General features: G+C 34.7%; 1 protein-coding gene across 2 annotated transcripts; it reads right to left on the bottom strand.

Moving 5' to 3' along the window:
• Positions 1-359: 359 nt before the first annotated feature.
• LOC123533623 (uncharacterized) lies at positions 360-22,432 on the bottom strand. 2 transcript variants are annotated; one of them, XM_053518972.1, is made up of 6 exons: positions 22,302-22,432; positions 16,094-16,325; positions 14,391-14,538; positions 13,218-13,363; positions 12,320-12,499; positions 360-10,674 (listed from the first exon to the last, which is right to left on the bottom strand). In XM_053518972.1, exons 2-6 carry the CDS (start codon positions 16,290-16,292, stop codon positions 10,493-10,495), a joined length of 855 nt encoding a protein of 284 aa, XP_053374947.1. In that variant the 5' UTR covers positions 16,293-16,325; positions 22,302-22,432; the 3' UTR covers positions 360-10,492. The 2 variants fall into 2 exon arrangements, with proteins under 2 accessions (XP_053374947.1, XP_053374948.1); XM_053518973.1 differs by lacking the exon at positions 22,302-22,432 and adding an exon at positions 16,915-17,004.
• Positions 22,433-22,493: the final 61 nt, after the last annotated feature.

Genomic DNA, 22,493 nt, shown 5'->3' with positions numbered 1-22,493 from the left:
CGGCCCAGATTCATGAGAGGAAGTTATTATTTTCTTTTTTAGCTTTAGCGACCCTAAAAGGACTCAAGCTGAACTATTTAAATCATCCTAAGCGGTCTATGCCAGGATGCTACAGACCATGTTTGGTGTAATTCTGACCAGAAGTTTTCAGAGCAGAATATGTTTAAGCAAAAATTGACACAGGGCAATGGACGCCAAACCATCCACCTATACTAACAACTAACCCTGAACAAAGTGAAGGAAGATGAAGCTGTTCTGGGTTGGTGGGATAGTGGGATGGAGTGGAAAATTTCACAAGGATTCGCCAAAAGGAAGTTGTATAACTGTAACTTCTTGGTGATAAAAGAGCAAGCAGGAAGTTGTGCTTAAACAATACTTTATTAACATCAATATCAACCTTGGTATAATAACAATAACCATCGAAAATATACACTTTCAATAAAATATATATGTACCATGGCCGTACAGGATATAAGAATCGAAAGATGGTGACCAGTCTAAAATGTCAAGCATGCCATTGGTTGATTCTTAAATCAGTCATAAAATTGACCATTGACCAGTGACAGGCTTTCTTCGCAAGACTGGTCTTCAAACTTTTATTTTATAAACTTGGGCCCATGATATGTCAGACATATTTGTGACTCACAGTCTGTTGTGGTAACCATCATATCAAGAACTTTCTACTCTTAAAAGACAGTGTCCTCACATTCAGCTTTTTAATGCTTAGAGTAAGATAATGTAAAAAATCCAAATTTATATGTCATTTTTATTGTTTGAGTAACACTTAATTAACAGAACTTGCCTACATCATTTACAGATGGCATAAGTATTTTAAAATGCCAGATAATTCTTTCATAAAGCTGTTTTTATTTTATTTTAGTTTTTCAAACAGTACAATTATGCCTCACATTTAATACAGAGGAATTGGCTGACAGACAGACAAACAGAGATCAATATATATGTCTCCAAGACGAAAGACTCTCAAAAAACTTAAAAAATTACTGAGTAGAAAATGCACCAAAAAATACCCTAGAAACTGGCTTAAAACAAACAGTATACTTGTAAGAACTTTAATAAATGTAAATTAAACATAAAGGTCCATAATGCTTCATCAAAAAGAGAAAACATGATCAATATCAAATTTTGAAATGCAATGTAACAATGCCCTATTATATTTTCCATTCAGGAGTTACTTATGCACTGTTAAAAAACAATCAGAAATCTTAACACACAAAATATGCCTTCTTTTGTCACCAAGGTTGCATAATAAGTTTAATCAGGATGATCATACAAGTCAAAGGTTTCTAGTCTATTACACACAGGTTTAGAGTGGCAGTATCAATGCTTGGCGTAAAATCGTAAAAATGAGTAACCTTTCTGCACCTATTTGGACTCCAAGCTAATGTGCATGGTTTTTTCAAGTAGTTGAGGCAAAAAAAACAGTTGTTCGACAATTATATGATATGTTAATATCGAGTGTACATGTGTATAAGGTGTTTCAGTGACCTGAGTTACGCAGAGTTGAGTCCACACAAAAAAGATAAGAAAGTCCACAAAAAAGATAAGAAAGTGCCAGACTTTTGTCTTCATAAATACACACTTCAAACAATATGCGCTTTCTACATGCAACTTAATCTACGACCAGAAAAACTGTAATTTTGATTTTTGAAAATAATGCAGTCAAACTTAGACTAGTATTCTGTCAAAAATATGATATCAGCAACATGTTGGCTAATTTGTTTTTTCAATATTCTACAACATCAATTTTAAAAGCACAAAATTTAATTTAAGTATATAAAATACTGGCTATAAAGATTTTTAAAGTTGTTTACTGCTTCGAAAAATATTGTAGTTTTAAAAAGAACATTTTGTAATCATGATGAAATTTTATTAACTCGGATAATCCCCGATTTTAAAATTTAATATTTTGGGTTAGTGAAAAGTGTGTCATTACTGAATGAGTATTCAGAACCCACTTGAACAAGTTTAAAAAAAAAAAACTGGAAAAAGCAAACTTCAAATACAATTTGTCTACATATATAAGTAAGAACCGTTTGCAACAGTCACCATGGCAACTGGAAAATACATTTTAGACTTATTACATTCACAGTTAATGTATTTGATCACCAATGGCTTACTTGATAATCTTGACATATAATTATTTAAGAAACCATTAACTGCCAATTCAAATAAAATTAAATTTACAATATGTAATTGTACCAAAAATAATACTATATATATCTATGCATTACAACATTTACAATTCCTCTGGGTTCTAAACAATAAACATATAAGACCCGTGTGTTTGCAATTCCCAATAAACATAATTTTCACAGTTTAAGATTTATAAGTACTTACATAAAATGTACCCAACTCATAACCTGTATTACACAGTAACTTTCTACAGAAAAAAAAGAACTAAACATGTTTAAATTTCAAATATTTAATATACTGTGGTGGACTAATTTTAATGGATTCTGTTACTTAGTTAACCCTTATCATGCTGGACACGATTGATTCTGCCTTTGCGACCAGTGCAGATCATGATCACACTGCACGGATGTGCAGGCTGATTATGATCTGCACTGTTCACCATTCAGCCAGTATCTTTTTGGTAAGCACCCCTTTTAACAGTTAATCATTACTGTCCAAACTGAAATGTAGGATAAGTTCATTATAGAAATTAAGCAGGGTAATGGTTAAAGGTCAAAGTCCACAAATTCTTATCCCCTCAAAACAGCCATTTTGGCCAAAACCAAAATTTTGTCCCCTCAAAATTGAATGATTTCATAGTAATTGATATGTTACAGTCTATATGATGATAAACTTCAATGAAAATATTCTGCTATAAAAATATCCATTCCTTAATATGTAAGAAAATATACTCGTAATTATGAACAACCACAGTAGTATATCTATATTCAATTAAACCTGGACCTGGTCATGACGTCATACATGTTTGTATAAACATGTATTGTATGTTTGCCCAAAGAAGTATTTTAATACGAAACACATTGCAAACTTGAGCCGTCTTCTTTCTTTTACTATATTAAACCTGGACAGATTTTTTTTTTCAAAATCAACATTTTTTAGCAATTCAATACTCTGACACAAATAATACTCAAAAATATCAGCAGTTTTGTCATAAAAATTAAACAAGAGGACCATGATGGTCCTGAATCGCTCACCTGTTCCCACATGACCCAGTTTTGAGTATGACGTCGTTTTTTCTATTATTTGACATAGTGACCTAGTTTTTGAGCTCATGTGACCCAGTTTTGAATTTGATCTAGATATCATCAAGATAAAAATTCTGACTACTTTTCATGAAGATCCATTGAAAAATATGGCCTCTAGAGAGGTCACAACGTTTTTCTATTATTTGACCTATTGACCTAGTTTTCGAAGGTACCTGACCCTGTTTCGAAACTGACCTAGATATCATCAAGGTGAACATTCAGACCAATTTTCATGAAGATCTATTGAAAAATATGGCCTCTAGAGAGGTCAAAAGAGTTTTCTAATTTTAGACCTACTGACCTAGTTTTTGACCGCAGTTGACCCAGTTTCAAACTTGATCATGACTAGATATCATCAAGATGAACATTCAGACCAATTTTCATACAGATCCCATGAAAAGTATGGCCTCTAGAGAGGTCACAACGTTTTTTTATTATCTGACCTACTGACCTAGTTTTTGAAGGCACGTGACCCAGTTTTCAAACTTGACCTAGATATCATCAAGATGAACAGTCTGACCAATTTTCATGAAGATCCATTCAAGGGTATGGCCTCTAGAGAGGTCACAAGGTTTTTCTATTTTAAGACCTACTGACCTAGTTTTTGATCTCAGTTGACCCAGTTTCAAACTTGACCTATATATCATCAAGATGAACATTCAGACCAACTTTCATACACATCCCATGAAAAATATGGCCTCTAGAGAGGTCACAAGGTTTTTTCATTATTTGACCTACTGACCTACATTTTGAAGGCACGTGACCCAGTTTCGAACTTGACCTAGATATCATCAAGATGAACATTCTGACCAATCTTTATGAAGATCCATTTAAAAGTATGGCCTCTAGAGAGGTCACAAGGTTTTTCTATTTTTGGACCTACTGACCTAGTTTTTGATAGCACGTGACCCAGTTTCGAACTTGACCTAGATATCATCAAGATGAACATTCAGACCAACTTTCATACAGATCCCATGAAAAATATGGCCTTCAGAGAGGTCACAAGGTTTTTCTATTATCTGACCTACTGACCTAGTTTTTGAAGGCACGTGACCCAGTTTCAAACTTGACCTAGATATCATCAAGGTGATCATTCTGACCAATTTTCATGAAGATGTTGTGAAATATATGGCCTCTAGAGAGGTCACAAGGTTTTTCTATTTTTAGACCTACTGACCTAGTTTTTGACCGCACATGACCCAGTTTCCAACTTGACCTAGATATCATCAAACTGAACATTCTGACCAATTTTCATAAAGACCTCATCAAAAATGTGACCTCTAGAGTGGTCACAAGCAAAGTTTACGCACGGACGCACGCACGGATGGACGGACGCTGCGCGATCACAAAAGCTCACCTTGTCACTTTGTGACAGGTGAGATAAAAATTAGCACTGTTCTTTAAAATAACACTTCCATTTCACAGAACCACACTGTTGCACTTAACTTGAGTATTCTGTACTTTGTACAAGGTAGAATATGTGAAAGTTTCCATGGGGACAGTCTTACGTCAAAAAGTTTTTTTACTTTTGGAAATGTCAGCTTAAATTTTTTTTGGGAAAAACGTATGATTTGCCACTGTGATTGGGACCAAACTTCACTTGATAGCACAATTAACTAACATTATTCAAGTTAATGTATTTGGTGTTCAGCACTTAATTTCATCCAAATGAGTTTTTTTGCAATTTGACATGGGAGAATAACAAAAATTCCTATGCTGTATTCTAGTACACTTGAACCTGTCTTACTGGCCACCTGCATTAAGCAGCCACTTGCCTTAAGCAGCCAATCAGCTTACTCCCAAATTGACTTTTTGTTCAAATTTCCACCTCTCTTAAGTAGCAGATTATGTCACTCTATTGACTGGCTGCTAAAACAGGTTTGACAGTATGTAACAATGCAGTGGTTTTTAACAGCTCTCTAGAACAAGTGAGATTTATATCTAACAAAGCTTAAATTTTACACAACAAGTCAAAAAGCTTCAAAAGAACTTTTCATCATACTTTTCGTTGATTAAATTATTACAAATGGAGTTTGCTCCAAGACACACACATATATATTTTACTTTTAAACTGTACATTCCAGCAGTGTGAATTTATTTAAGTCCAATCTGATCTTTTTTTGCCCAAAATATATTTTAACTTCAGAATATCTGTATGTGTAAGACCAAAACAACTAACATCAGAAAAATGCCTGTGCAAAATTTTTATAGTTAAAACAGGTTGAGAATTTTATACATGCATTTATACTGGTACACATAATATTACCTGTGATGTCAAACTTCAAGCATTGCAATTTTAATGAAATTTAGATGCAAATTCAAAAAGCACTCCTAAAACATAATTTTCTAGTTCAAAACCATGTACATTCATTATATACAGCACAGCTACTAGGCTGATCAGCAGACACCTAATATTATGTCTTGATTTGTAAAAAGTACAAGTTCAAATATTAACCCTTTTCATGCTGAACACGATTGATTCTGCCCTTGCAACCAGTGTAGATCATGATCAGCCTGCACATCCATGCAGGTTGATAATGGTCTGCACTGTTCGCTATTAAGACAGTAAATTTTCAGTGAAACCATCTTCGAATAATAAATGGTATTACCCAAAATTGAATGATGGACTAGTCCATTTTAGAAATTGAGCAGGGTAAGGTTAATATCTCAATCTGTCCAATGCTTAACTTTAGATAACTTCAATACATAACAATAGCAACAACATTGAAAACAATAACTTCCTGCAAACCCATCACAAGAAAATACTAACACAATTATGTTCTAACAACGGAATGTGACACATTGAAACAGAGCTCCAGATAAGCTGCATATTTGAGTATTTATGCAATTTAAGTTGCAAAAAGCCCAACTGAATTCATACAGCGTGCTTACTGAAACGCAATTAAAATTCCTAATACCCAATTCATTAAAAATCATGTTGGGACTTTAACGCTAGACAACAGACTGGTTATACCCTACAGCAGAACAGGTTGCTATTTATCAGAAAAATCACAGGACCATTCAGTCTGATCGTTGTTATTTGGACGCTTTTGTAAACAATTACGCCGATAAAATGACCTAAACCAAAAAAGGTCGCAGAAAAAAACATTGTTGCAGCACAAACAATCAAAATAGAAAGATATTTTATTGTTCAACAAAGACAGTTATCTGTTTGTGATGATATAATGTTACCGATACATCTTACATCATTTGGGATATCATATATGGCCCCAAAAGTGCACCTCTGCGAACTTGGCCGGGTCAAGTCGGCCATTTATGTATCATTTATTATTATTTATATTATATTAATTAAAAACAGAACAAAGAATATTTGGAAATTGTGTATGCATTTTTCTTATAGATCTATATTGCTTGTATTTTTAGAAAATAAATTAGTTGTTGAGTGATTAAGACTGTTTGATGAACATTTTCAGGAGAGTTCAATCATGAATATATTTATTAAAAAATATATACTGGTATAGAAATTTTTCTTCTGCTAAATACAGTACATATTAATAGGCCAACTGGACTAATTTAGCAAATATCCAATTACTTCTGAAAAGGCTGGGTAATATTATTTTTACCCATTTCAGATTTCAAATTCCCAATTCAGACAAAAAGTGATGGGTAAATACCCAATTGCACCAAAAGCTTATCTGTTGAAACTAAAATGTTCCTGTTTTAACATTTTAACAAAGCAGTATGATAAACAAGAGGACCATGATGGTCCTGAATCGCTCACCTATCCCCACATGACCCAGTGTTGAACTGAGTATGACGTCGTTATTTCTATTATTTGACATAGTGACCTAGTTTTTGAGCATATGTGACCTAGATATCATCAAGATAAAAAATTCTGACCAATTTTTATGAAGATCCATTGAAAAATATGACCTCTAGAGAGGTCACAAGGTTTTTCTATTATTTGACCTAATGACCTAGTTTTTGAAGGCACGTGAACAACTTTTAAACTTGACCTAGATATCATCAAGGTGAACATTCTCACCAATTTTCATGAAGATCTCGTGAAAAATAAGGCCTCTAGAGAGGTCACAAGGTTTTTCTATTTTTCGACCTACTGACCTAGTTTTTGACCGCACATGACCCAGTTATGAACTTGACCTAGATTACATCAAGCTGATCATTCTCATTAATTTTCATGAAGATCCATTGAGAAATATGGCCTCTAGAGACATCAAAAGGTTTTTCTATTTTTAGACCTACTGACCTAGTTTTTGACCGCACGTGAATTGGTTTCAAACTTGACCTAGATATCATCAAGGTGAACATTCTGACCAATTTTCATAAAGATCTCTTGAAAAATATGGCCTCTAAAGAGGTCACAAGGTTTTTCAATTTTTAGATCTACTGACCTAGTTATTGACCGCACGTGACCCAGTTTCAAACCTGACCTAGATATCATCAAGGTGAACACTCTGACCAATTTTCATAAAGATCCCATGAAAAATATGGCCTCTAGAGAGGTCACAAAATGTTTTCTATTTTCAGACCTACTGACCTAGTTTTTGACCGCACGTGACCCAGTTTCAAATCTGATCTAGATATCATCAAGGTGAACATTCTGACCAATTTTCATGAAGATCCATTAAGAAATATGGCCTCTAGAGAGGTCACAAGGTTTTTCTATTTTTAGACCTACTGACCTAGTTTTTGACCCCACGTGACCCAGTTTCGAACTTGACCTAGATATCATCAAGATGAACATTCTCACTAACATTCATGAAGATATCTTGAAAAATATGGCCTCTAGAGAGGTCACAAGGTTTTTCTATTTTTAGACCTACTGACCTAGTTTTTGACCCCACGTGACCCAGTTTCGAACTTGACCTAAATATCATCAAGATGAACACTCTGACCAATTTTCATGAAGATCCATTGAGAAATATGGCCTCTAGAGAGGTCACAAGGTGTTTCTATTTTTAGACCTACTGCCTAGTTTTTGACCCCACGTGACCCAGTTTCGAACTTTACCTAGATATCATCAAGATGAACATTCTGACCAATATTCATGAAGATCTCTTGAAAAATATGGCCTCTAGAGAGGTCACAAGGTTTTTCTATTTTTAGATCTACTGACCTAGTTTTTGACCCCACATGACCCAGTTTCAAACTTGACCTAGATATCATCAAGATGAACATTCTGACCAATTTTCATGAAGATCCATTGAGAAATATGGCCTCTAGAGAGGTGACAAGGTTTTTCTATTTTTAGACCTACTGACCTAGTTTTTGACCCCATGTGACCCAGTTTCGAACTAGACCTAGATATCATCAAGATGAACATTCTGACCAATTTTCATGAAGATCTCATGAAAAATATGGCCTCTAGAGAGGTCACAAGGTTTTTCTATTTTTAGATCTACTGACCTAGTTTTTGACCGCACGTGACCCAGTTTCGAACCTGACCTAGATATCATCAAGATGAACATTCTGACCAATTTTCATGAAGATCCATTGAGAAATATGGCCTCTAGAGAGGTCACAAGGTTTTTCTATTTTTAGACCTACTGACCTAGTTTTTGACCCGACGTGACCCAGTCTCGAACTTGACCTAGATATCATCAAGATAAACATTCTGACCAATTTTCATGAAGATCTCATGAAAAATATGGCCTCTGGAGAGGTCACAAGGTTTTTCTATTTTTAGATCTACTGACCTAGTTTTTGACCGCACGTGACCCAGTTTCGAACTTGACCTAGATATCATCAAGATGAACATTCTGACCAATTTTCATAAAGATCCCATGAAAAATGTGACCTCTAGAGTGGTCACAAGCAAAAAGTTTATGCACGGACGCACGCACGGACGACGGACGCCGCGCGATCACAAAAGCTCACCTTGTCACTTTGTGACAGGTGAGCTAAAAAATATTAATAATTTTGATCTTTAATGCATTTATTCATTATCCCAGCTTTTGATAGTGAAGGAAGATCCTAGGTGTCCTCCCGTGCTTTGTTTCAGGCAGGAGCAGGCCCTTAGGTCGACTCATCGACCTTTAGGAAGCTAGCTGTCTGAAGAATTGAACACCTCAAGTGAGGTTTCAGACCAGAACAGTGGATGGCAAGTGTTTTGAAGTCAGTAACCTGTTCCACACAGCCAGTGGCCCTCTGATCCATTAAGAAAGCATAATTTTGGTATTGACTAACATTGCATGTCAACAGTTGCACTGAATTCTAAATGGAACTCGCCTTTTGCAAATTTTGGCACCTTTTTCATGCAAGAACCAAGGTCACTCTGATATAAGTAACTTTGTAATAGTACTGTAAAACTTAAGAAAAACTGTTTATATATTGATATTGATTTTATGTTAATTTCTACCTTTAACACAAATTATGTATAAACTACAAAGACCAATCACTTTTAAACTTTCAAAAAAGCATAATCATATAAATATATGTGTGTCCATAGGACACTGGTGCCCCACTTTCTGCCACTGTATGCATATTTTTGACTAAGCCAAGGGCCATAACTCTTGTTTGACTGTGTAAAATCCCAATTAAAACACCAGGTGCATAACTTCACATGCTGAATAATAATCCTTCGAGGTTTGATGACTCCAGGTCATTATACCTTTTGAAATCTGCACAACACAAATTCGGACAGACGGACAGAAGTACGAACAAGGGCAGCTCTTAAGTGCCCCTACAAAAAAATTTTAGGGGTCACAAAAACAACGAAATGATGTGAAAGCAATACAACAAGTATGTACATGTACAGTCTTGACTGCCTTAGCAATCCTGTTTCCAATGACTTCCTGTCTTACCTGACCATTTTCCCTTCAGTATGTTTCATTTTACAATAAAACTATGTTAATAATGACTCTCTTGCTTAAATAACTACTGACCTTGCAATATAATGCCACAAATGAATAGATAAAACTATAATTTGTCTGTTAATAGCAACCTTTTACAAACTGCCAAAATTAAAACTCCAACCTATCTATTCATCTAGAGTTGTCTTTCTTGACCAGTCTAGAAGCCATTAATTTTTCCAAAACAAACAACATTTATAAGATAATCCACATATATTTAATGGTAGGCAGTTACATGTCTATGTTATAACACCATCCGTCTTGTACAACATTTTTCTCCTGATTCCCATGGATAGTCACATAAGACAGTCCAGACTGTGCTACAATTATCACATAAATTTCTACATTATTTTGGATTCTGATTAATACTTATATAATTTATGGTAAAATATATATCATAAATATAACAAATTCAATAATCTAATAATAAGTAGACGACATTGAGAGTTTGCCGATGGCAGTTTTCAGATCTTTTTCGATATCGTAATGTGAGGAATCTATCGGCAAAAATCCAGATATCCCATGGTTCTGCAGCTGCGCATTCCACTTCATCGATTTGGTCATGCCAAGAAATCCTTTCGTGATCTGAGATTGCAATTTTTCTGTAAACAATTAAGTCATACATATTTACTAGTTAGATAATAAACTTTCTGTAAACAAGTCATACATATTTATTAGTTAGATAGTAAACTTTCTGTAAACAATTAAGTCAGTACATATTTACTAGTTAGATAGTAAACTTTCTGTAAACAATTAAGTCATAGTACATATTTACTTGTTAGATAGTAAACTTTCTGTAAACAATTAAGTCATATATATTTACTATTTATATAGCATTTTTTCTGTAAACCATTAAGTCATACTTATTTTCTATTTACGTCGCAACTTTTCTGTAAACAATTAACTCATTCATATTAAATTTTCTACTGTTTCTTTCACCAGCAGCTTTTAGTTAAAAGGTCTCCAGTGGTGATTGTGCAAACTTTTAGAATTTTTAAGATCTCTCACATAATGTTAATTTTGACCTTAAAATCTTGAATTAAACCTGATAATTTTACATAAACACTAAAACATATTTGAGCCGTGCCATGAGAAAACCAACATAGTGGGTGTGCGACCAGCATGGATCCAGACCAGCCTGCGCATCCGCGCAGTCTGGTCAGGCTCCATGCTGTTCGCTTATAAAGCCTATTGGAATTGGAGAAACTGTTAGCGAACAGCATGGATCCTGACCAGACTGCGCGGATGCGCAGGCTGGTCTGGATCCATGCTGGTTGCAAAGCCACTATGTTGGTTTTCCCGTGGCACGGCTCATTTAAGTAGTTGTCTCAAGCTTATTGCTTGTATATCATTTATACCTGCAGGACTCTACACAGGTAAATGCAGGATTTGCTTAAGAGGGCAGCGGCAATGCTAATCACGGGTAATTTTTCCAAGGCAAGCAAAATTACTTTCACAGCAGTCTCATTTTTAACAGTTACAGTGATCAAGTAATAAAATTTCACTTAACAGGTATTTTCATGGTTTACCTACAGAAGATCTTTGGGCTTTCGTACTGAACCTCGGGTGAATATTATAAGATTCTTTCACTGGTTGTAGGGACAGATGGGAATTTCCGGCCTTGTGGGTAACTGTCTAGGCGATGATGAGGCTCCTGCCGAGTTACCACGTAAACAGTTACCAGAGAGCTGGATATTCCCATCTGCACCTACAATTAGTGACAGAATCTTTTTCTTGCATACTATTTTCAAGAAATAGTAATGAAATTAATATCAATCAAACGGCTTTCTTTCTAGAACTATTTCTTATAGCAGCGTATTTAAACAAAGCGCGGGAAACCAATGTCCGTAAACAGGAAAGATGTCATGATGTTTCAAAGACAAATAACAATGTTAAATTCCGGTTTTGTTTTATCAGGTGCAGCGTAACGTTATGAATTTTTGATAAAATAACGTTTTTTGAGTCGAGAAATATACTATCTGGAACAAAGAGGAAATGTCAAGGTATGGGATTTTTGTTCCGTTTTTTTGAAATAAAATATAAATTACTGCATAAATTTTCTAAATAAATGTAGTTCATAATACGTCATTTACAGCACGAGAATCATCTTACACCCCGGGGTGTAAGATGGATTTTTCTAGCACCGGTAAAAATACCGGAAATCCCCATCTGGTATGCAAGAAGACAGATTCTGGATCTTTTAAAGGACCATTATGAATAACTCTACACTACTGTTTATGGTATTACCTGATAATCTTGTATTAAACACTATAGCATATGTCGGTAGAGGTCCTAACGAGCTAATTACATGTAAATCATCCTTAAAGTTTGGATGCGATCGTAGAAAACCTGCGAGAACATTGGAGTCGACGGCTGCCACATCCACATCACTGTCTAAAACACTCCTTATAGAAGCAAGATGAGAACCTGTTGATAAGAAAATATATAATTAGGCTTTAATCAACATACTGATACATTGCATTAAGACAGTCAATTTGTAATGTTCCTCATCCATTTCAATGTGATTATATACTTTTGTAAGGTAAACCGGTATTTTTCTGATATATAAATACAAGCCGTCTGCCCTTTTCCATGACCAATCAATAAGTGAGCTTTGATAACAATAATTGGAGCAGTAGTTAACCTTTCCCCTGCTAAATTTCTAAAATGGACTGGTCTATCATTCAATTTTGGCAATACCACTTATTTTTTAAAGGGGTGTTCACTGAAAATTTACTGACTGAATAGCAAACAGTGCCTGTACAGTTGTGCTGGCTGATTATGATCTACACTGGTTGCAATGGAAAACTCAATCTTGTCCAGCATGATAAGGGTTTAGAAGATGTAGTGAAATTTCGAAACTTGCCATAAAACTTTAAACTGAAAGCAACGCGAAGGCAACACGTGAGGAAGCAATACAGCTGTCTTATTGAAGAGCGGTTGTTCGCCCATGATGAAATAATGCACAGATGGGCACTTGGGGTTTTCCTCCACCACCAAAGTTAGAAAGTCGCCATATGACCTATGATTGTGTTGGTGTGACGTCAAACCCAACAAAAACAAAAATCCGCCATAAAAAAATGGGAAAGTCACTATAGGACCTAAAATCATGCTGGTGTGACTAAATCTAATTAAACAAACCAACCTGATTCATAAACTTTCCCGAAGAATGAAGCATCCTGTCCGAGTTTTTTCAATTGTTCCAACATAACTACACTGCCCGAGACAGAGTTCCTTGAACTAAATCCAAATGTATGGCCTCTAAGATCGTGCAACTCTTTGTACTTTAATCTGAAATGTAACTGGGCTATAATTTCAACCTGCACAAAAAATAACACAATTATTTGAAGCCGTTTCACATAATACCTTTGCAAAAATTTTCTAAATGGAAAAAGTGGCATAATTTTGCCAAAATGTAAGCAAGAGTTATGAAATTTGCCATATGAGGTCATGTCAAGATGCCAAAAATGTGATGAAAAGCTGAAAACATTTGGTCAAGTACTTCCTGAGAAATGTTTCAATATGCCAAACTTCACATATTTTTCTAATGTTAAAAAAGGGGCAATATTTTCACAAAATAAAATCTAGAGTTATGATACTTGTGATGTAAGGTCATTTCATTAAGCCAGAAAGTATTTGACTTAATAGCTTTATAGAATCCTGCTTACATGCAAAACTTTGGTGATGTGGATGTCAATGCTGACAAAAAGCGACAACAAAAGCTTTACTATTTGAAAAATTTCAAACAATCGAGGTAAAAAAGAGAATCAAAGACAAGGGTGAGATTAACATATATCGAGCGCAAAAAAGTTTATGAACTCTTCAATCTTTAATGTACATTTTTTTTTTTTTAACTGGATACAATTAAATCGTTATAATACATTTCTCCCCTCAAAAATGAGTAACCGTATCCTAATTTGAAGATTAAAGTGTTTTCTCAAATTCTTTTGTTATTTTTTTGTGGAATGGCTTAGTATACACTAATTGGATAGCTAGCCGATCAATAGCCAGAACTATTGTCTGAGGTAAGAAAAGCAGTTTCGACTAATGTAAGCAATCCGGTAAGCATGTCATATCAGAAAAAAATTTCATACCGTAACTATTTTCTTTAAATTTGAATTAAGTACAGCATAATTCAGTGTTGATTACAGAAACTATGGACCGGCCATTTTTAATAAGAAGTTATGTAATAATTAATAATGCCACTATAGATGTCTCTGGTTTTCCTAGTGTTCTCTACAGATTAAGGACTGGTACTCCAATTAAAAAATCTAGATATTCATTCAGCAGCAGAACCAGACTAAGATAACCAACTTACTTGTTTCTGGCATTGATAATGATGTCACTATAGTAGACTGGTCTTCCTGTGTTTTTTGGATGAACATGGACTGGTCCTACACCACAAAGTTCTATGAATTTATTGTTATGTTTAACCAGCCTAAGATAATCTGTGCTCTCCATAAATGCTAAAATATAAAAGGGTCAAGTAAATAATAAGAGTATATATATATATACTTCTTACACCATTTTGAATAATTGTCACACCTACAAGCAAAAATAACAAAATCATGTTTTTTTTCAGGTATCTAAAATGTTAAGAAAGAAGTTGTTTATCCTCCAATGACATAAGGTCCTGAACTCAGTGGTTCTAAAATCGTGCCCTTCAAAGTTATCAAAATCTTATTCATTAAATAACTGCTCCTCTGTGAAGTGTTTTCTCCTCTGAAGCATAACTGATCCAACATTAAAAAACTATGCTTGGAAACCAGTCTCAAACTCAAGCATATGATTGGTAGATTCTGAGAACAGTTATGAAATTGACCAATGGCATTGTTGTGTTCTGAGACTGGTATACAAATGATAGCCTCTAAGCTTTATTTGCAATCAACTTAATATAATCTATGTTTCAGAAAACAAGTCATTATCAGTCAGGGGTGTAACTGTTTTAAGTTATGTAACCTATTTCAGTTATTTTTTCAAGCATTTTATAACCTGTATTAGTTACAAAATGTAAGTTAACTCTGGTAAGTTATTCAAAAAAAGTCTTTTTGCTGTTCTCACAAAGTGACCTATACAGTGAAATAAGTAGCGATCTGTGGTAAACCAAATTCTCTTTTAGTCTGATCATGACCTGATAAGCATAATGGGATGCTAAGAGTTTTATAGCTTTAAACCTTTTGGGTAAAACTTTATCAGCCTTGCATAAAAAAATTTACTGCATAGCTGTAAAGATAAAGAGTTCAAGGATTCAGGAAATAATTGCATTAGTCACATTCAAAATGAGGATTTGGCACAGGAGGGCTTTGTGATATTTTATGATAACTGAAACAAGTTATGAAATATCTCAAATGGGTTATAAACTGCGATAACTTGAAACAGTTACATCCCTGACTGATTATAGGCTGAAAATCCTATACATTTTTATTAGTTAATCAATAGCCATCCACTCTCTGAGAATTTTGTGAAGATGACAGAAAGATGAGAGCACATTTTGTAACATACATCAACATTTAGCAATACCGAAACTCGGTATATCGCATTCCAAGGGAGTGAGTGTTTTACTTCGTGGTAACTGAAATTCAGCTTAAAAAATGACACTTGGTTCCAGTGTTACCATTGCCTCATATATATTCATATGTTAACACAGCATATACATCTTTAATATAAATATTTTAGGGTTCATAGCAATCTGAAATGCATTTTGTTTAATTTTTTTATCTATTTTCTATTTGCATCACACAATCATGCCAATATTTAGGAAAAAAATTACTTCAACACATCTAGATTTAAACGAACGGGACTTTGAATGAGGGGCTGACAAAACTGAAATTCCAGAATGAAGAACTTGACAGACATAAAAACTGACATGGAACTTTGATTGGGCTTGAACATTTCCTTGAGATAGCAAAGATTTTGAGATAAGATATCAAGCTTTCAACTGTATTTTCACTCTCCAATACCGGAGTTTTGACCCATGACTTAATCAAAATAGCCACTGTATTATTAAGAACAAATTCTTACCAATGTCAACCTCGTTAGCTGTGAAAGGATCAGTCCTGTCTGCAGGGGGTCCTGACCATCGTGACTCATAGATCAGGTACGCGTCTCTACCTGTCACTTCCTCCTGGTAATTCATGAATGTCTCGAATATCTCCACGGGTATACCTGGTGACAGGTAGGTGACCAGTCGTAGTTTCTCCATTTCCTTGGATTCAGACATGACTAACCACTACAGTCTGTTCCTACTTCTTAACTAAAATGAAAATAAAAAGAAAATAAAAAATATATAAGATAAACCTGCCTTAGCTACCACCTGTATTAAGCGGCCACTTGCTTTAACCAGCTAATCAGCTAACTTCACAGATTGACTTTTGTTCTAATTTCAACATGTCTTTAAGAGCCACCTGTCTTCAGAAGTCAGATTGTGCTGCTCCCAATTTCTAAAGTGGACTGGTCCATCATTCAATTAGGGCAAAACCATCTATTATCCGAAGGGGTGTGCAGTGAAAAATTACTGACTGAATAGCGAACAGTGCAGACCATGATCACCATGCACATCCCATGGGGGAATATGGCTGGTTCAAAAATGGAACCAAGATCTTATGGCGATACAAGTTGTGTGTAAGTTTGGTTAAAATAAAATCATAAATCATTTAAAATGAAACCACTATCATGCAGACAAGACAAATAGCCAATTTTTGCCCTTTCAGGGGCTTTACTCTGGAACCCATGGTGGGATAAGGCTGGTTAAAATCAAATCATAAATGAAACTACTATCATGCAGACAAGAAATTGTAGATGCATACAATGCAGAACGTCATCAAGTAGTCACAAAAGCTCACCTTGTGCCTTTGGCTCAGGTGAGCTAAAAACACTTGCAATTTGCCTGTCTCATAGCAATCTGAAACATTTTTTACATAAAATAAGATATATATTGGTTAAAAATGTGTAAAATCTGTGATTATGTACAATTCATCTGGAATCTTTTTAAACTCCTATTTATTTAAATGTCTCTTTTGGAGAAGAAGAAATCTTGTATATGTGTAGATCTATATTTAAATAGAACAACAATTCCCTATTAAATTTAGTTTTACAGCAAATATATCTCACTATACAACTTCCAATTTAATTAATGTACATCATGAATATTATTCAATAATAATTATTATGTTTTGAAGGTATTGCTAATTCACATACCTGTATATTGCCTGATATCAAATCATAAAACTCCTGCATATATACATGTAAAAAAAAACTATATCCTGTTTGGCTATCTCCAATTTCTTATTTATAAATTCAATGCTCGGATAAATATTACAGAAAAAGTATTTAAATTACAAAATGAAGGTTTAGTGACAAAATAAATTTGTACCTGTACAGGCAAATGAGTAAAGGCAATCTGCTGCAGAAAAATAATTAAAACATCTACAGATTTCTTTGACCTTTAGCCTGCTGATGGCAGTTGTTTCTACCTTTGCGACCAGTGCAGACCAAGATCAGCTTGCATGTCCATACAGGCTGATCATGGTCTGCATTGTTCGCTGTTCAGTCAGTAAATTTTCAGTGAACACCCCTTTGAATAATAAATGGTATTGCCCAGATTGAATGATGGACCAGTCCATTTTAGAAATACAGCAAGCTAAAGGTTAATGACTCTAAACTTACATGTACATGTACATTGTAAATTGCACATCATTAAATTTTGGTCAATTTGTGACTTTTTTGCAACAAATAACAAACTATCAACCATGGCTGGTTTCACATTTTTCTTTTGTTTTCGCAAAAAAATAAAATAAAAATTATGCCACAGCAAAAATTAGCTTAACAACAACACCTTATGTTGGACCTTTTAAAGTGTGTTGCTGCCACTATTCAGGCGAACATTTTTCTCTCAAAAATTGATAAAAAATGGATGCTGTGTGAAAGTGTTCAGAGAAGCAAATGTATTGACATCCTAATAAATTAACAAAAATAGTGCACAGAATGGAGTAAATTGTAACACTTTTGAAATAACAGAGAAAATCAACATTCTTCTTGCTTTTTTACCCTTTCCCTGCTAAATTTCTATAATGAACTTGTCCATTTTTCAATTTGGACATAACCATTAACTGTTAAAAGGGGTGCATACCAAAAAGATTGTTTCTACCATTGCAGATCATGATCAGATCTGCACTGTGCGCCATTCAGTCAGTATCTTTGTGGAAAAAGCACCCCTTTTAACAGTTAATGGTACTGTCCAAATTGAAAGATAGACAAGTTCATTATAGGAATTTAGCAGGGCAAGGGTTAGAGCAAATCAGGCTAATACTGTAGACTTACTTATTTTAGCGGTGTACTAATAACAGCGCTTTTAGCGCTATCGCATTTGCGCTATTTCGTGTCCGCGCATTAATTTGTCCAAGCATTTTCATGTACATTTTCGTCTGATGATGTTTTCTTCGAACTTTTGCAAATAAATACTCTTGCTTGCTAATATTTTAAGGTTCGTATGATATTCCTGTCTATTGTTTATATTATTATTTTAAATATATGATCATGCAAAATAAAATATTTAAGCTTGTAGTTTGCGTTTTTTCTCATCTAATCAAGTTGTTATCGATTTCTGTATCACCTTCGGGCATGTCCGTTGTTGCAGTCGCTCGTTTACGGAAAGGTGTGAACGTTTATATTAAGACAAAATGCATGTAGGACAAAGGGGATTCAATGATTAAAATGTGTGACAATCTCGTTTTATTTCAGCAATTATAACTAGTATACAAAATATAAAATATGTAGATTATTATAATTAAATACAAGAAGACAATACAGTCACCTAGGCAATAATATACTTTATATACTGTACGTAAACATAAAGCTACATCACAGTTGAAAGTATCACTGAAAAATACAAGTATCATCACTATCTTAAAATCATACCTGGTACATGTTTTAAAGTTTTTAGCTTACGGATTTTTTTGCAACATTACGATTGGAATGACAAATGAAAACTGAATTTTATTAGACTTTAATCAATCATCAGATATTTACTAGTAGTAACTAGTATTCACAATAAGTTCACTGACCAATTATCGTATTTTCGAGAGATTTATGGTACAACACTTAAGTAAATAATTTCAAATAAATCGTACTTTCTTTAGCCGACTAACAGTGAAGAAAGTTGATTTCATAATCAGTATGACGTATAATTACAGCAGAAACACATTACATAAAAATTGCCGAAAGTTTATTTCCGAAAATCTTCGTGAATCTCCGTAAATCTCCGACTCGGAGAGCCTCATCTCGGACAGCGCTAAAATTAGAAATTAGCGGTCTCGCGAGAGCGCTAATTCACGTCCACACATTAATTAGATATTTCACCAAAAATTGCGTTTGGGCTAAATTTTTGCCGCACCAATAAATGTACGCCTACAGTAGTGTGGGAAAAGTTGGACACAAAAGATTTTTCTCTATATTCCACATAGCAACAACTATCAAAGGCCCTAAGTTGATAACTGTGGTAAAAATAGTCACAGATTAAATTCCTTCCTTTATGGTCATCTAGACTTCAAGCTTGCTGATCTGTGAAAGTTTGAAGTAAATCAGCTAATAGTGTGGGACACACAAGATTTCGGGACATACGGATGGACGTAAGGACAGCAGCAACGCTATATGCCCCCCGCATAAATGTGTAGGGGCATAAAAATGGTCATAAATGCATTAAGTTAGCATACTGATATATGTGTTTCAAATATGTTTAAGGTTCCATAGGTACAGTCTGGGTTGAAAAAGTAAAAGAAATATTTTTTTCTTTTACATTAGAAATTTTAGCTTTGAAATTAGGAAAAAAAAGCATACCCTTTGGCCCCAAATTGGCCTGAAAAAAACACTGGCCAGGGTGCAAATCTGAAAATCTACAATTATTGTTAATAGCTTTTTTACATCTTTCAGTATCAGTCATCATAATCATGATTTCATTTTTTAAATTAGTGGGAAAACTGATGAAAAAAACACATGTTTTGTTCTTTACCATATAAAAGGGAAGTAATTTCATCACATACCAACAAAAAAGAAAGTCAACTTTGGTACCTGTGACCTTGACCTTTGCACATGACACATTATCTTGTAATTAAATGAATATTTATGCAAAGTTATTTAATATACATCAATGCATAAAAAAGTTACAGACCAGACAAAGAAAATACCAAAATTGTTGTGACCTTGACCTTGAATTAGAGGTTCGAGTCTTACATGCAACAAATCAATTTGTTATGGCAACTGTTTTGTGCTAAGTTACCTAAATATCCAACCAAGCCAAGCAGAGTGAAAAAAATTGACCCATTATCTTTGACATCTAAGTGTGACCTTGACCTTTGACACAGGGCCCTGGGTCTTGTATACAGGGATCTCTCACATGCTATAATAAGAATTTTAAATGTGGTCTTGTATACATGTGACAAATCATCTCTGACATAATGGTAAAGCCCCATTATTAATGGGGAACATTTTGTGCCAAGTGATTCTGAAATACCTTGATTGATGGTAGAGTTATTGACCAGACATGAAAATGATGTTCTACATATGTGACCTCCAAGTGTGACCTTGACCTAAGAGCTAGGGGCCTGGGTCTTGAGCACAACAATTGTCTTATTACGACATCTGTACCAAGTAATTTCAAAACCCCTTGATGAATTGCAGGTTTGTACCGGACATGAAAACAGACATTGTTAACCTTTGAGTGACCTTCCTTGATCTTGGAGCTAGAGGTCTTGGTTTAGCACATGACATATGTCCTCTCATTTTGGCCAAAATTGGAGGCAGCGAATCTCTGTGTCCACCTATTTTATTCAAGCAGGAAGGGGGGCAACCAGACAGATTACAGTCAGTAGAGACATCAAGTACTGTATTGTTTCTTATTAGCGCCCCCAGGGACATTGCAAAAACCAACAAAGGGGCATCTATTAGAAGTACCTTTGCATGGCATCACCATCAGCAACTTACCACATGCTGCATGCCTGATTAATATCGACAGTTACTGCTGCAGAAGAAAATATGGCGTTACATACATGTAGCTACACTGCCAGGTGTTGTTTATTCGATCATCAATTTATTTATTTATTTTTATACTAATTTGTTTTAGTTCGATTGCGATGAAAGCTTCAAGCCTATTGGAACCACTCTAGAGTCTGCTCAAACCAGTAATTATGTCATATGAGAAGTTACAGTTCAAAGCGAGGGCCGTTAACGTACTGGGGTCTGAATGAATGCTGTGACTTTATTCTGGAAACAAGTTCTTTGTACATTTTTAGTGTTTCAGAAACCTGTGTATCCTTTGTATTGATGTTAACCCAAAGCCTAGTGGTAGAGCGTCCGCTTCCAGTACGGGAGGTCGTGGGTTTGATCCCGGCCGCGTCATACCAAAAATGTGAAAAATAGTACCAGTAGCTCTCTTGTATAACGTTTTAGTGCCATGTACTGGCACCCACACGGACAGACACACACAAATCCCGTCGGTGAAAAGCTAGCTCATCACCAAAGGTGATTTATTGCACCTATATACTGTCATTTTACTCCAATGACAATTGACAGGTTTACAGATTTGCATATTAATGGAATGACTTCCCTTTATGCATTCAGTAATCGTTACACTTGCTTGGCGCTCAGCATTAAAAGGGAAACTGGCCTCTTCTCTCATACCCTTGTGGTGATGGATTCCATCAGGAATGAGATGTCGAGAGTGATTAATATAAGTTGTAGAACTTCCTTCACAATTTACCTAAAATAAATTATGTATTTATACGATAAAACTAACCCATGATAATTTTGACTGATTTTTCAAAATGTTCTGGTCTCTATTCACGCATATGCCTATGTTCTGGACTTTATTCACGCATAATTATGCCATATGCGTGAATAATAAAAGTCCAGAACATTTTGAAAGATCAATCAAAATTATCATGGGTTAAAAAAAAAATTAACATCAATACAGTGAATACACAAGTTTCTGAAACTCGGATGATGCCTACGGATATTAAATTCCTAGTCGGGTAAGATTTTGTTGTAAAAACGCCAGAAGGGGAGCGCTAAGAAGAAACAATACGGTAGATCAAGGCTCTTCTTACACTGCCGACATCATTCACTTGTCAGACACTGTATGCGTGATAAAAATGAATATATTTACTGACAACCATAAATTTTCAATTATAAACTGATGCCTAACCTTAAGGAAAAATATTCATATTAGAAAACTTACCAAGATTTGATTTATGATGTATTTTTCTTTAAGTAATACACACAATTTGATGCGACAAGTCAAACTGAAAGTAGCTCAACGGAGGTCACAGTCACAGTTTTGAACGAATTTTTAACCGTTAATCTATCGGTTAACAAATCAAATATTCTGACTTGTTTTAGAACAGTTTGCAAATATTTATACCAGAATAAG

Source organism: Mercenaria mercenaria, chromosome 12, assembly GCF_021730395.1.
Source record: "Mercenaria mercenaria strain notata chromosome 12, MADL_Memer_1, whole genome shotgun sequence".
Lineage (NCBI taxonomy): Eukaryota > Metazoa > Mollusca > Bivalvia > Venerida > Veneridae > Mercenaria > Mercenaria mercenaria.
The sequence above is the reverse complement of the archived record's forward strand: the minus strand, read 5'-3'. Positions and strand labels throughout refer to the sequence as shown.

Bases quoted from the DNA above. Each gene is read 5' to 3' on its own strand.
- LOC123533623 (XM_053518972.1), bottom strand. From the start codon at position 16,292: ATGTCTGAATCCAAGGAAATGGAGAAACTACGACTGGTCACCTACCTG. The intron at 13,364-14,390 runs GTAAGTTGGTTA...GTTACATTTCAG, and splicing joins ATTATCAATGCCAGAAACAA to ATTAAAGTACAAAGAGTTGC. The intron at 10,675-12,319 runs GTAATACCATAA...AATTGTTTACAG, and splicing joins GTTTAATACAAGATTATCAG to AAAAATTGCAATCTCAGATC.